General features: G+C 37.5%; 1 protein-coding gene across 2 annotated transcripts in view; it reads left to right on the top strand.

The window, feature by feature from the left end:
• Positions 1-16,033, top strand: part of GABRG1 (gamma-aminobutyric acid type A receptor subunit gamma1) — a gene marked incomplete at both ends in the record, with an annotated part of 50,803 nt that overhangs the window by 26,977 nt on the left and 7,793 nt on the right. For both annotated transcript variants that reach the window (XM_084204498.1, XM_084204497.1), the window contains 4 exons: positions 10,744-10,964; positions 13,726-13,808; positions 15,027-15,164; positions 15,292-15,444. In XM_084204498.1, the coding sequence (XP_084060624.1) occupies positions 10,744-10,964; positions 13,726-13,808; positions 15,027-15,164; positions 15,292-15,444 (595 nt within the window). The remainder of the gene's footprint in view (positions 1-10,743; positions 10,965-13,725; positions 13,809-15,026; positions 15,165-15,291; positions 15,445-16,033) is intronic.

Genomic DNA, 16,033 nt, shown 5'->3' with positions numbered 1-16,033 from the left:
CTTTAACTATTAAGTTTGGATACAATATGGCATGACGCAGAGGGTTTTTTTAATGACAGTGATGCTGAAGCAGCATATCTGGGAGTATCTTTGTCTGAAAGCTTTAGAGAACATATATGAGTACTGAACATATATGAAGACTATGAGAAGAGACAGATTTGTTTTTTTAATTGTCTATTTTCCTTTTGCTATTTGATAAACTTCCACTTTCATAATTGAGGTCTACACATGATATTCATTAGAGTTTGTTTTTGAAGGCTGTTGTATTTTGGCTTTTAGTATTTAGCAAGATCTACACAACATTTTAGATTCTCTTGTCACCCCATTATTAAGAAACATTTTCCTAGAGCTTGTGATCTCTTCAGGGATCTGCATCCTAAGTAGAAACTTTAAACAAGTGTCTGGATCACTAGAGTATTTAGGCTTATAATACTAAGTCTGAAGACTTTTGAATCTGTCTTTTAGATGTAATTTGTGCTATGTATTGTGCAACTACCATGTAAAATGCAGCTAAGTGCCATTACAGGGCACATTCAGGACTACCAGGGTATCAAGTAACTGGGCTTGGTGCCCAGCCAACGTGGACTTGTGGAAGTAAGGTCCAGGTTGACCAACCAAATCTTTGATGACAAACTGACTAGCTTAGTAGAAGAGGGAAAGGTTGTGTTCTATCTAGATTTCAGTAAAATATTTGACCCCATCTCCCACAGCATCCTCCTGGAAAAACTGGCAGCTTCCTGAACTAAAGGAAGATCATGAAGGATGCACTTTGGCCCATATATGAAAATTTATGAGGCTTCCTAAATGTTTTGTGTATTCAGTGTGCAGGCAATGGAAATTTTTGGAAAGTCAAGTATATACACTTTATGCAAATTGGTTTAATTCCCTTTCAAAGGGCATGAATTCTGTGATCAATTTGTGCAGAAGACAGGACAAAAGTAACAGTGAGTCTTTGAATATTACCTACCTCTTGTATCTTCTTTGAAAGAAGTTAGAATTATATTTTTTTTTTCCAATGTACATTTTTATTTCAGTTAGGGAAGATAGATTGCAATCATTGTGGTGCCTGTCAGCACTGCAAGTGATCACGGTTAATTGGCTTACTCAGATGACTGTTTGAGATTGATGGATGCTGTTCATGTACAGCAGCTGAGTAAATATTTTTTTCACTAGCCTTGAGCATTGTGGGGTTTTTTTTATGGAATGTGCTTAAAAGTCAAACCAAATATTTCTGCTAGCATTTCTTATGTTACCATCTCTAGAAATTGAGTAATACTTCACAAGTACAATTCAGTGATTGATCTCTCTTTTTTTAATGCCCAAAAAGATTAGCTTTAATTGATTAATCTGGTTCTTGCAGTTTGATACTGCAATTGGAAAATACCTCTAAAATTTTCTTGTTCAGGGAGAATTGGCCAAATACATGCAGTATTCTGCTCATAGCAGTTCCTTTTCAGCAGCTGGTCCCAATTCCTCATCAGTTTCATCAGGGAATGGTGAGGGGTGAGGGAAAATGCAGTTACTGTGCAGTTAATGTACAGAACAGTTACTGTACAGAAAATACAGTTACAGTACTGTATTGTACTGTACTAACAAATGTAGGTATAGCCTTCTGAAACCAAAGCAGAGACATCTTTTCAGTCCTGACTTTAAACAGCATTCAGTATTTTTCCTGTTTTCAGCTGTAGTTTACCAGTTGTCCCTTAATAAGTGCGAAGCCAGGAGAGGTGCTGAAGGTTCCACACAAGTCACTAGGAAAATCCATGCTCTTTGCTGTAAAATATGGCCTAATTTCTATGTGCCATATAAGAGCATTGCTATGTAAGGTTTCAGTCTTTTAGTGCTGTGGTTGGTTCTTAAATCTTAGATTAGTTCATGCTTTAGGAAATACTGGTTTTGTATTGTGCCTCTGCATCCCTTAAGCCACAGCTGGCGTGGTTGCAGTAATGATAGTAATCAATACAGTGGTTGTAGTTCTACTGCTACAACTATTTTTACTTCACTCCCCTGATTTCAGTAGAGTGGGCCAGCATAGTGTTTGGGAGTCCTGTTTGTTTTGTCTCAGATTCATAGCATTCACAGCCAGAGCAATAACCAAACTGCCTCTGAAGTACCCGAGCTCTCAGATGGAAGCACTCTGTAGTTGCACAGGGCTAATCTGTGTTTCTGTAACTTGTTAAAGGAATGGCAGGAGTGCTGGGCTGTGGATGTGGGTAGGGCCAGACAACAATTCTGAAAAAGCCTCCTTTTTATCTGTGGTCAGTCTGTCAGTGTGTTGTGAAAAAGTCTCTTTGTTTCTTGTGTTCGTAACACTTGATCTGTTTAAGTATTGATGTGAATGTATTTCTTAAAACTTTTCCTTTGTTGCTTCTGCACAGTGTGTCTTCCACGGTCACCTTTTCTTCTCCTGTGCTCAGTTCCTTCTTGGAAGTTTCATGCACAAATTCAGCCACCTTTCTTTGTCAATAGCCTGCTATTCTGTGTCTCCTTTTGTCCTAAGGAGTCTAAATTCTGTCCTGTGTCACTCCTTTGTGTTCACAGTTGTTTCGTTAGCTCAATATGGCTGGATCACAGCTTTAAAGCCTACAAATTTTCACCTCTTACTCACTCTCAGTTGCTGTGAATAATCATTAATTTGTGCCATTGAGGACTGAAATCTAACAATTTTCAATGATGTGATGAGTCTTAGAGTAGTCTTGAAAATTCTGAATACAAAGGGATTTTATATTTCTTTATTTTTTAACCCATCACATGAAAGCTCTTGTGCAAATCCCCATTTTTACACTAACATATTTCTGTAACCTTTCCAGCTGCAGCTTGGTCCCACTCATATCATCTAGAGATGTCCTACAGGTAGAATTTTCCACTTTTTCTACTGACTTGTCTCTTGCTCAGGTTCTTTTGTCTTCTCTTTCATTGGATTTCACACATAAACTGTTCCCTTTCGCTTTCAACTGTTCCCTTTCACTTCAAAACCTGTCCTCAGCAATTTTTAGTTGTTTTTTTTTTCTCAAGAGGCCATTTCCTGCCTCAGATCTTGCTAGTTTCTGCTCCCATACTTTCAACTTTCTATATCAATTCCTCCCAAGCTGCCCTTTTTGCTTGAAAGAAACTTCCTATAAATGTCTGCAAAGCCACTTCATTGTTTCTCATTTTGTTTCTGTTTAAACTTACTTTTCCTTTTGCTCATTTCCCATTTTCCCCCTCTGTGAAGGTTACAAAATATCACAAAGAATTAAGCTCATGTTGTGCTAAAGTTGCAATCTGTAATTATGCCCCCGTTGGCTTTCCAAATCTCACCTTTTATGTTAAATTCAGGCCATCAGCTCCTTGCAGTGGTTATGTATCCTGTATAAGCAATACTGAGTGCCTGCATAGTTCAGTTATGATCTGAGATTATTTAAACCAAGAGTAATGTTAGTGTAAGTATGAGATGGCACTTCATTGAGAAGGCAAAGGTATTGGCTAGTGTTGAAGCTAACCCAAACAGCACTTTACTCTTTTTCATCCCAAAGCTGCACAGACTGCTTGCCTGCTCTATGTTTTATCATTACTTCCTGTGCCCTAATATCTGATCCAAATACTTTGTCTTCTTCAGCTGTGTTGTGTCCCTTGTGTCTGCAGCTAAGACAAGAGCCATTTAATGTTTTGTCTGCACCTCTTATCTCTGTGTCAGCTATAAGAGAAATATTTTGAAGAGCCCTACACACCTGTTCTTTAATTCCTTACCTGTCTGTCTGTATGGACATGACTCATGCTGCATTCCAGTTGTGTGGATAATTCTGCTGGCCTGGGTTTGAGCTGGGTTTTGGAGAAGAGAGGCAGAGGGTGTGCTTTGACTATTGCAGTAACAGCTTGTGGTGATAGGGGCTGACCTCAGCAGTGGCTCTTATCACAGGGGTCTCCGTGGCCGCCTCCGTGGCTGTGCACCAGCCAAAGCTGCTGCAATCCACTGGCCCCTACAAGGGCTGCTGTCAGCATCTGTGCTGGCACTGCAGAACCTCCTTCTCTCTAAAAGCCAGGCAGCTACAGCGGGGTTTTCTCCTCACTGCATGTGCTACAGGAATTCACTTTGCTGACAGGGGAACGGTCTGGAAGCTTTGTCCTGCAGCAGCACCTCCAGCCTGTTTACCAAGGAAGTAACCCTACCCTGGAAGGAGTGTTGCCTTGCTCCCTAGGCAGCAGGGCTGGCTGCCCTGACCAAGGAGCTGTTTAGAAGTGGAATATGCTTTTGCTGATAAGTGAATGTGGCTTTGCTGCCTGTTGATCTTGGCTGCCATTTTATTCTGGTTTTGCCCGATTTAAATTTCACCGAGTCTTTTCACATCTGGGTGCTTATTTAGACCACCATGGAGAATGCACATTTAAAACACTTTTTCTTGGGCTGTATTGAAGTGTGTCATTCACGAGCATACAGTAAATGCTGATTAAGATGTTGCCTGTTTATCCCCACAACAGGATATGTTTTTGAGACCAGTAAGACTAGTAAGTAAGAGTAAGTAGAGGCTCCTTTTAGGAAGATCTTGATGGCTGCACATGCTCTTATATCTCTTGTATAGTGTAGCAGATGATTGGTGTTTGAAGCTGATTTCTGCCCCAGAAAACCAAATAGGTACACTGTATTTCATGTGGGATCATGTATTTTACAGGAGTTGCAGAGTAGAAACCAAGCCACAGATAAGTCTGTTTGCCATCAATGTTGGGATTTTTAACCATGGCAGGAAAACCATGTACATGAAAGACCAAACAGTAAGTGTGCAGTTAGTCTTGCTTTGAAAACAGTTGCACCATACTGAATGGTGAAGTATTCCCTTTGCTTATAAATGGAAACTACAAAACCTTGTGCCTGAGTAATGTAAGTCTTTGCTGTTAAAGCTGCCTGAGAGTCCAGCTTTGGCTAGCGTGTCTCTAATTACAGCAAGGTAAATGTAGCTGCTTAATTTAGAAAGTACAGTCAATGGAGCAGATAAATCACTATTGACAATCTCTAAGCCAAATCCTTAATCCATTTATTCATGTGGTTTTATATATATATGTATTTACACGTTTGGTGGTTGGTTTGTTTCTATTTTGGTGGGGTTTTTTTGTTTGGTTGGGTTTTTTGGTTGTTGTTGTGGGTTTTTGTTTTGTTTTGTTCTGAGCTCTCTTCTTTAGCTCTTTATTGAGTTTAATGTTTGTTCATGAGAGCTGCTGGCTGAAATATTCAATTTTCTATTGAAAAGTAAATCAAAACTTTTTATATAATTTTTGCCATGAGAATATATATAGATTATGTATATAACTTATCTAGGTCCTCTCCTTGTACTCTTTTCAAATGACCAAAATCTAAGCTGATGAAATAAAAGCGTAGATTTTTGCTGAAGTGCTTTAGTTACTCTTCTAGCTAATCTTTTCACTATAGGCAAGATTTTAATGATAGTTCATAATCTACAAAACATTGAAATAAGTCTTGCCTTTGTTGTTTGCATCTGTCAATTTGCATGTTCAAAATAAGGACTAGATTAGCACAGATGCCAAATTATGATGTGAAGAGTGAAATTTTTTTCCTGAATTGTGACTATGTAGGTCTTGCTGTACTCCCTCACCTTCTGTAGATATGATTTGCCATATTTCCACTTACCCTGAGCATATGTTCTCATAGCATCCTCCAGTGTGATTATTGGTACAATTGTAGCAATCTGACTGATTAAAAGACTCTGGAAGCAGACTCTGTGCACTTCTGTTCACTGCATTTCCTGCAGCCCTCACCTCTTCCATGGCTGCAGTATCATCAATATAATGTTACAGGCATGTGTCAGAAGCACCGTGGTTTGTTGGATCTATTAGGTTTCACCCTAAGGTCAGTAAATTCAGATTGCTTTAGAGGCCAAACTAAAATGGTTTACTAAACCAAAAAATTTTACTTTTGCTTTGGTCTCAGCTGTGGGGATTAAGTTCTGAAACCATCGTTCGCCCTGAAGCAGCTCAAAAAAATCTCTTTAAAGGGCTTTTAAAGAAACCTACCAGGGACAATAGCCACATTTTCAAAATTTTGTTAGGAGAGGTTATACATCAAAGATAGGTTAAGTATTTTATTAATTACTTTATAGCCCTTTATTGATGTCCAAAGAACTTCGGGTGAGGGAAAAGGCAAAGGTTACAAGTGTTTATTGGCACCACCCTGGGAAGATGAAGATAAATTAGCTAATGCTGGATGCTTTATTTTGTGCTTACCTCTTAGGAAAGCATGTGGTTACTAGTTTTGTCTATGGCATTTTTGGTTTTAAAATCTTTTCATCGGAATACCAAATTGATGTTTGGTATGAAATCACATCTCCTATTGTGAAACCATATAGGCTGCTAGAATGCTTTCTTTAGTTTCCCTTTTTTAATTTTTTTTTCTGAAAAATTCCCTGCCTCACTGACATTGAATTCCAGTTTAAGAAGTTAGAAGGCAGAATAGAATGATAAAATAAAGGCATATCAACTTGTTAGTTGAACTGCTTTGAGGGGCTCCATATGACACAGATTTCAGAATGTGCCATCTCAGGAACACTGAGGTGACCTTCACACAAAATTTTGAATCTGGAGAAAAGCTGGGGTGGGCTTCTGAGCAAAGATGAAATTACAGGAATATGTTTTTATTTATTTTTCTATTAAATTCACTGGTCATTAGCTGCATTGTAGGTTTGAAGTTTTTAACAAGTTTTTTTTAGTTCTGAGTTTGGTTTTGGGACTCTTCTTGATTTTCTGTTTCAGAAAATAGAACTTGGTCACTTTCTTCTGTTCTCAAACAAAATGTGTTGCATTTGACATAATCCCGCCAACAATTTAGCTACTTGTTACTTGCCTTCTCCACAATTATTTTTTTATTGTGGAATGTCAAATCAGCTGTTGGACTGTCAGGAAAAATATCCAGGAATTCTTTTTTTTTTTTTTTTGGCTACATTTTTTCCTATCCTCATTGATATTATATTGGAATTTGTGTGATGCAGTTTATAAAGAGAAACAATTGTATTAGATGATATCTGCCTCTCTTTCTTTCACAGCTTTCCATAAAAAAAAAAAAAAAAGGCAATCCACTGACCTGTTTTGAAATCTGACTTTAATTGAACTGTTCATGACAATGAAACATATTGAGGATTTTATTTATCCCACTTCAGTAGCTTTTCCTGCTTTGTTTGAAGTAAACATATATTGCTTTAATATATTAAATGACTTCCACTCAGGATATGAGTCTGTTTGTCAGTAGTCACAGTTTGTGCCCTGCCTGGCCCTTTAATGGTAATCTCTGATTAGTCACACTGTTCCCAGCCTTTGGAGTTTGCTAAGATCTTTTAGAGAAGAAAGAGATGGAGGAGGATTGAAGTTATCTGTAAATATTTAGGCAGGTGGGCACTTCATGCCAGCTGTGGAAAAAAAAGTACTCAACAATTTAATCAAATGCCAAATAGGAGCCAATATGTGCCATTGTTCTTGAACCCTGTGAGGCTAAATATGAATTAAGCTGTGACTAACGCAGCCATAGACGGATTCCACTTTATTCTGCATGGTTATTTTGACATTAGTTTAATTTGAAAGAGAGGGTAGTAAACCAATTTTTATGCTTGCAAAGTGGCATTAAATGGTGAGTTTCATGAAAGACAAGTAGATATGATAGGAGTGTTAATTTTAAATTTTGTAAGAAAACAAAGAAAACAAGGTAGTTGGCTAGAAAGATTTGTTGCACTAAAGGAATATTTTATAAATCTTGTTGCTGTTGTGCTTGCTTATACAATAGATAAGGCTTTTATTCATCTTGTTTCAGATGTACTTGTTTTTTAAGAGTACTTGTTAAAGTACTCTTAAAAAAGACATTATGGTGTTTTTTCTACCTAATTTTTAATAACTTTTAGGCACCCAGATTTCCCCTTCTTAAATGGAAGTAGGAAATATTTTGGGCTAAAAATGTGATCACATGTAAGAAGCATTTTGTGAAGAATATGTGCTGCCTCAAGGTGTGTTATGTACCCTCAAAGACAGAGAGGTCTTAGGGAAGCATAGGATGAATAGATATGCTGAAGAAGTAGGTAGTAATGTCACCAAGGCAGATGGTAGAAGTGGAACAAACGTTCTTGGGTGAAATCAGAGCACTGTCCGCGGGTCCCTGCTGAGGAGCAGGGTGAGCCGCTGCTGCCCATGGCTTTCAGGTGGGATGAATGTAGGATTGTGCCTGTAGTTGGCTGGTTCCAGAGGGAGAGGGAGAGGGACATGTCTGAGTGTAGCAGTGTGAGTTTATACATGGAGGACAAGTCTCTTCAGGTGTGTAACAAGAGGCGAGCACTTGGATCTCATTTGACCTTCAGCAAGATGCTTGGAAACAAGATGTTAATTTTCTGATGTTAAATTATAGTGTGCTGGGTTATTTTTGAACAGTTATAACTGTATCCTGAAGAATTTATTCTTAGAGGTTTTTTTGTGTTTTGTTTTTTGTTTTTTTTTTTTTTCCCGCAAGAGTTTTCCAAACAGCTCCTCTAATACATGCTGCTTTAATCTGAGACAGAACTATTTTTCTACTTAGTAGCTGGCACAGTGCTGCTGTTTGGAGTCAACATGATACAAACTTGCACATTTAATACTGAAAGGCAAAAGAATACAAGCATCTGAGTCTGCTGAGGCCATTCCCTTGTTCTTTGTGTTCAAAATAATCTTCCTTTTTAATTCTAACTTGTTAGGGTGGTTGGTATTCTATGACAAGCTGTGTTTTCTTGCTTGGGTGGATTTGACTGTAATGACTGGAATTTTTTTTTTTTCTCAAACCAGGCATTGCTACTGTGAAGTGGCTGCTGAGAGTAGCACCTTCAAATTCAGATGGTCTTTGCTTTTTGTACATTTCATCATGTCTGTTGCTTCTGCTCTCTTCTTTTTTTCCTTCTCCTATTTGTATTGTAAAGGCAGTGTGTAAATCTTTGTTTATTCTGTTCCATTAAAACCCATTAAAACACTTCTCTGGTCCACTCCCTTGGGCTCTCCTTTATACTACAGCAAGGCAAGTTTCATTTTCAGTTGTATCTACAAATGAGCACAGAAAGCTGAATTTTAAGGTTAAACAGTTCCAGGGTTTTCACAGGTATCTGGAATTCTGTTTACAGAAGAAGAAATATGTTAAGGACTTCTTTTGACCTTCAGAATCTTCCTCTGATGGCAGTGACTCTCAAGAAATACACGAAGTTTTAGAAAAGTCACCTTAAAACTGCATTTTTATGGTATTTTTGTTCTCTCTGTCTCTCCACTGTTTGCCTCGTGCATCACTTGTTCATAACCTATGGAAAACACTGAATTACCAGGTGGTAATTCATCTGCCATACGTCATGGAGCAAGAGGAGACCTCCCTCTAGCATATCAGTTTCCTGAACATGTACTTCTCCCATCTGGAGAAGTGGGAAGATAAGAGAGATTAAGATAGTCCTGGAATATCTACCTTGGTACTTCTCAAGGATGAAGTGCCAAATCTCTCAAACTTTCCTAAGAGATGGGTGGCATCAGTTGCTGAAACTAGTGAGGAATCTGTAACTTGTACAGTTGGCTGCTGTGATTGCTTAAAAGGAAAATGAACCAAAACATCCACTCCAATCAATGAAACCTTCAGCTTTTATTTAAAAACAGAATTGAATTGATTGAACTATGGGTTTTTATTGACCAAGTAAACTAGTACTAACCCCTTTGGCTCAAGCAAGAGTGTGAACTCTGTCCCTTCCTCGCTTCTGCCTACCCCTTCAGCCCATAACTGAGAGGTGAACAATGAGCAGCAGGTGTTTCAGCTCGGTCTCCAGCTCTTTCCCTGCCCAGTTGCTCATGGAAGCCCTCATGGGTCAACCTTGCAGGAAAGATCACATCTGCCATCGGGTAGTGAGGCTGTTGCCATTAAGGTCAGAGTATGGTCTAGGGCTCTGACAACACGGAGAGCTGCTGCTTTACCCCTTTGTCTGAAGTGCAGAAAAAACTGGCTGGATTCTTCAAAAAGAAGAATTCTTTTGTGCATCTGTATTGATATCCCTCTCAAGTTTTACTGTGTCAAGAATTATTTCATAAAACGGGGTTACCTTTTATCTATTTATTTTGTTTTTCACCTTTCTTTTCTGGCCATAACTCTACAGAGGAATTTGATTTTCTATCACAGAAAGCCTTCCTTGAGTCTTAACAAGTAAAGTGGAATTTCTTTAGGGGAATTTCCTTCTTGATTATGATTATGTATACTTTTGTGTGTATGTTGGTAGGTGTACAAGGCAGATGGTAACAGTTCTGCAAACTGGCATGTTTAATTTCCACATATTCATGAATTCTTCAAAATCTGAAATTTCTTGAAACATGTTAACTTGTGTGTTGAAAAGTTTGGGGGAAAACATAGAAAGATTGCTTTGTTTGGTTCTTAAAAATATACAATATCTGTCTTAACCTAGTCTAACCCTGAAGTACAAAGGTTGCCCTTAAATTTCTGTCCAGGGCCCCCAGAGGTGATTGCACTGTGCGGGAACCTCCAAGTTACACTCCCATCACATATCTTCTTCCTGAGCTAGTCAGTGTGTGTCAGGGGAGAGGAGGCAGTGGCATCTGTGAGCATCTTTTGTCTCTCATTCTGGGTTCACTGGCTGCTGTCTGCTATGCAAATGGTAATACCAAAGAGAATAGAGGAGGTGGCTTCCGATTTATATACGAGTCAAGAAACAGTGGGCTTGCAGACGTTGGTAAACGTAAACATAGATATGGTTGTTTCTCTGTTTTTAGGAATACACTATAGATATAATTTTTGCCCAGACTTGGTATGACAGTCGTCTAAAATTTAACAGCTCAATGAAGGTGCTTATGCTTAATAGCAATATGGTTGGAAAAATCTGGATTCCAGACACTTTCTTCCGGAACTCAAGGAAATCCGATGCTCACTGGATTACAACTCCAAATCGTTTGCTTCGAATCTGGAGTGATGGAAGAGTACTATACACTCTAAGGTGGGTTTTGATTATTTGGGTAGAAAAATAACCAAAACATACTCCTGTTACGACCAGGAACATGAAAACAATGAATGTGAATCAAATTCCTGGCATGTCTTTTGTTATGGGCCATTGGAATTTGCAAGGAATTGATTAAATACGAAAATAAAAAGGATCATTCAATCTTGAAAAAGATGAAATTCGTAGTATTGAAATATAAGGCAGAGATAATTGCCTAAGGACAACTGAAGGTGACAGCAAATTTTGATCTCATTTAGATACAAGCAAGATTTAAAAAAGGATGCTATATAGTATATAGCATCATGGTGGTCTGTCACTAATATTACAGATAAATTATTTTTGGTTGAAATACTTCATAATCTAATTTCCACCAAATTATATTCTGTAAGTAAAACATTAAATGATTTCAAATAATAAGAATTATAAGAAGTTTGATTAAAGCTAAGGCCCCAGTCCTGCATGTATTTCTTAACATATTTACGCTTATAAGCTATTAAAATACACAGATCTATTCATCCAAAATAGGCATAAACAAACATGTTGGTGATAATTCTACTTGGCAAATGGGAGATGTGTGTGCTGCTTTTAAGCTTAAGGCTATCTGGACTGATTTTTGAGTCACTTTTCAAACAGTTCTTGAAAGGCTGTAATCTACAGAAAGTATTTTAGGGTCATCTCTGTCATATTTTCTAAATATGGTGAACAAATCTTGTAATAAGTCAGGAGCTGATCAAGAAGTAATCTATGCCATAAATATGATTTTGCTCTTAAGATTTTATTTGTGTATTTATTTGTCTATTTAAAACAAAAAGTGGCACTTTGATTACTTTCTTCTTAATCATTATTGCTGTCTTCATATGCAGTATATGTTGCATGAACAATGTATAAATTTCTCATGTATCAAATGTAAGAAGAATTAGAATGCTTTACAAGGATCCTGGGATTCTCTTCACTCAATTTTTTCTTAGTATGCATCATTTGAGAGCATACAGACATCTCTGAAGAGCACTTTTTAAATGGTTTATTATGCCAGTTGATGTACATAAGTCTCTAGAGATCCCCTCCTGTTGACATGCTAATTTTTTTTTCCTTTTTCTAATTAGCAATTGCAGAGTCATACTTGGACTTTACCCTTCCATTGTCCATTCATTTTCAATGAAAAAATTCTTCTAAAGAGATTCAAAGTAACAGAAGGAAATAATTATGAGCAAAAAATCACGTGAGCCCTCACAGAGCAATAGGTCAGAATTACTGTGTCAGAGTATGATAAATAAAGTGCAGTGAACTGGTAACAGAACAGGAGAACAGGCTTTCACCCTGCACTGCAACACACAAACATCTGTATGAGTGAAGACATGGCCTGAATTTGGCCTAAGGTAAAACAACATTTGAGAGGTTCATCTCTGTCTTATTGAAGGAACAATAATATGGTCTGACAGTGCTCCAGGTTTGTGGGTTCCCCTGTATCACCACTCTTTCCTTGTTGGTAATTCAGGGGGTGGACATGGTGAAAATGCTCACCAGCCTTACTGGATCTCCTGTGGGGTGGCCCACGGTCTGTCCATTGCACCATCAGTGATTCCAGATCTAGTTGTGGTGCTTGGAACACAAGGCTCAGCTTGTTTTCTTTTTCTATGAGTATTTAACTATCCAAAAATTGAAAGTGGAAAGTAAAGGCAATAAATGCATAGATCATAGTTGACAAATTTGAAAAGCATCTCCATAGCAATGCAAATATTCTGCTTGAAAGTGTGGGGAACTCTCTCCCACAGTGTATGCTAAGAAATACACTTTTCCGTATAAACCTTTGGTCAGGTCATAGTGGCAATTTGTGTAGAATAAATACTTTGTTCAGAGACTTATAAACTATCTGGCAGCATGTCTAAGAGTCTTTTCCTATCTCTTGTCTAATATGTAACCATTGCCCACAGTCAAGTATGTGAGCATTATGGCAATTTTTAAAGTTGATTTTAGAAGACATTCTGCCTTTCTATACAGTGTTGCCAACAAAGGAGGAGGTATTTTAAATGCAAAGAAGTCAGTTTGAAGTCTAGCCCCTTACTTTGGCTTACTAGTGAAAGGTAGCAGAGCTGGGTTTTGCACTTATTCCTTGGAAGTCCTGTGGAAATTTGTGATAGCATTTTCAAAAGTGGAAAGTGATTTAGTTCAGACAATTATGAGTCCTAAACCAGTCCTCAAATGTTTATAAGTTGTGAATTATTTGAATGCATTAGACATTAAATAGATAGAAGCACAGTTTGCTTTTTCCTATCCAAATACTGTTTTCACCACGGCTTCCGTGAGTATAGAGCAAGTCCAATGTGCCCCACAATTTTTCTCTTATGTAAAGCCACCAGATACAACGATGCCAAATGCAATTTGACTTGGCAAATGTGTTCTACAAAAACTTCCTTTTCATGCTATCATAAACTCCTCTCCTTCCCCTGTCTTCAGACCCTAATTTTTATCCCCTATTTCTTGTAGAGCTGAGAAGTGCCCCCAAATCAATTGAAATTTTGGAAATGATTTGAAATACCAATTGAAACAACACAGATCCTCAAGTTGCATGCAATAATAATTCCTGTTTTGTCCTTTGTTGCTAATGCTGGATGTTGTTTTTCTGATACACAGGAGACTATTTATAATATCCATTAATTGGAAAAAAATTATTTCTGTGCATGTTCTTTACTATGTAGTATGAAGTGTCTGAATTCTTGAATATAGCCTATTTTCTTCTTCCCCTTCCTTTTCTAATTAGGTTGACAATTAATGCTGAATGTTATCTTCAGCTTCACAATTTTCCTATGGATGAACACTCTTGTCCTCTGGAGTTTTCAAGCTGTACGTGGTAAAACACTTTTTTGTCCCCTTTACATTCAGGCTTTAAATTTACTTACATTTTGGCATCAGGAGAGCAAATGTTTACTTTTAACAGCCTCACGGCAAAAGAGAGAACTGACCATTCATATTTTGACTAGATTTATTGCATTGTTTAATACACTAATGAATGACTTGAATCACATGTATTTTTTGCAACTTTAAAAATAGCCTTTTTGCTTAGGAGTCTAATACAGTGCCTATTACAGTTAATGGAAATGCACTGTCCTGGAAAAACTTTGTTTTCTATGCCTGCAGGACTTGACAACTTTGAATTAGTTCCCTATTTTATACTTAAAAGGAAGAATAAGATACGTCTTCTTCAGCTTGCTCCTGTAAATGCTGAATCAGTAAAAGAAGTTCTTTTCCTTTCAGTGGGGCTTAGTTTATATGAGCAAAACCACAACCTTCAGGCTCTTTTTTTTTTTTTTTTTTTGCAAACTATGTTAAAAAAAAAATTCCAAGGGTATTGTGCTATTGTAATCATGCAATCATTAATGTGGGAGAGAAACTCCGGTATCATCAAGTCCAACCTATGACTGAACACCAACTTCTCAACTAAACCATAGCACAAGGTGCCATGTCCAGTCCTTTCTTCAGTGCCTCCAGGGATGGTGACTCCACCATCTCCTTGGGCAGCCCGTTCCAATGCTTCACAACCTTTCAGTGGATAAATTTTTCCAAATATCCAGCCTGAACCTGCCCTGATGTGGACATGGGACCATGTCCTCTCCCCCTGTTGCTGGCTGCATGGGAGAAGAGGCCAACTCCCATCTTGCTACAGCCTCCTTTCAGGTGGTCTTCCCTAAACCATCAAATGATGTGCTTAGAAGTGTGCTTTTAAGCTCTTTCTGATCATTTAACGATAATGTAATGACATTTATGTTCTAATAGTGATGATGCTGAGCCAGTTTTTGTTACTGGAGTTTGAGAACATCACGTAGATATTTTCTAAACATTTGTATTTACACAGTTTTTGATAGATTGTACATTTACCTAGGGTTAAAATTGATGCCATTTATTTTGTGGTTAAATTTTAAGTGTATCAAAAGGACTATAGATGGTCTCAGATCTACTTTATGTACAGCCCTGGTTAAACTTATACGTAAGTTCAGAGGTATGAAAACATGCTTTGGTACATTCTATGGCTGTTTGATTTTTTTTTTTTTTGTTTCATTCTAGATGGATATCCCAGAAATGAAATCGAATACAAATGGAAGAAAACCTCTGTTGAGGTGGCAGATCCAAAATACTGGAGATTGTATCAGTTTGCGTTTGTTGGGCTACGAAATACAACTGAAATTTCTCATACCTTGTCTGGTAAGGCAAAGTGTTGAGTTTTATTTTGTGCAATATCTGTTTAGATCAAGAGTAACATATGAAGATACAACCGAAAACCATAATATATTTCTTGCAAATATTTTTTATTCTTTTTTTTAATTTTTAGGTGATTATATTATTATGACAATATTCTTTGATCTCAGCAGACGTATGGGATATTTTACTATTCAGACATACATTCCTTGTATACTCACAGTTGTTCTTTCATGGGTGTCATTTTGGATCAATAAGGATGCAGTTCCTGCAAGGACTTCTCTGGGTAAGAATGTCTTTTTTCAGCCTTGAAGGATCTGGTACTACCAAAGAAAACAAATGAGTAGCAGGGAGTAAATTAACCCAATTTATTCCCCTTCAGATTGTGACCATTGGTCATTATCTCTTTTGAACTGCAACATTGGGAATAGGAGAATCCTGCTGTAGTTGCACGGCAGAGTTTAAGGAAGCAAAGCTGAGCATGGAAATCCTGATCCAAGTTTGTTGGTCTGCTGTTCACATAAATACGCTTTTTCTTCTTTATGTTTTTTTTTAATCATCTCCAGGGACTGTCATGGGGCCATTATTAAGTCTGACACTTAGCATCATGGAACAAACAAAGTCATTACTACATGACAAAAATGGTGAAAATCTGGTTTAGTTTTTTTGTTGGGTTTTTTGTGTTGTTGGCATTGGTTTTTTGGTTGGCTTTTGTTTGTTTGTTTCAGGGGATTGTTTGGTTTTGGTTTTGGTTTTTTTTTTGTTGGTTTTTTTTTTAATAGAATGATTCAATTATTCTTTTAGACCCAAGATAGGATAGAAAATTTGCAACCAAAGTTGCACTTCAAGAAGTTAAGCCTGTAACTCACAAAAAC

The sequence above is a fragment of the Fringilla coelebs genome (assembly GCF_963513975.1).
Source record: "Fringilla coelebs genome assembly, chromosome: 4".
In the NCBI taxonomy this organism is placed as follows: domain Eukaryota; kingdom Metazoa; phylum Chordata; class Aves; order Passeriformes; family Fringillidae; genus Fringilla; species Fringilla coelebs.
This window is presented reverse-complemented; position numbering and strand designations above follow the sequence as displayed.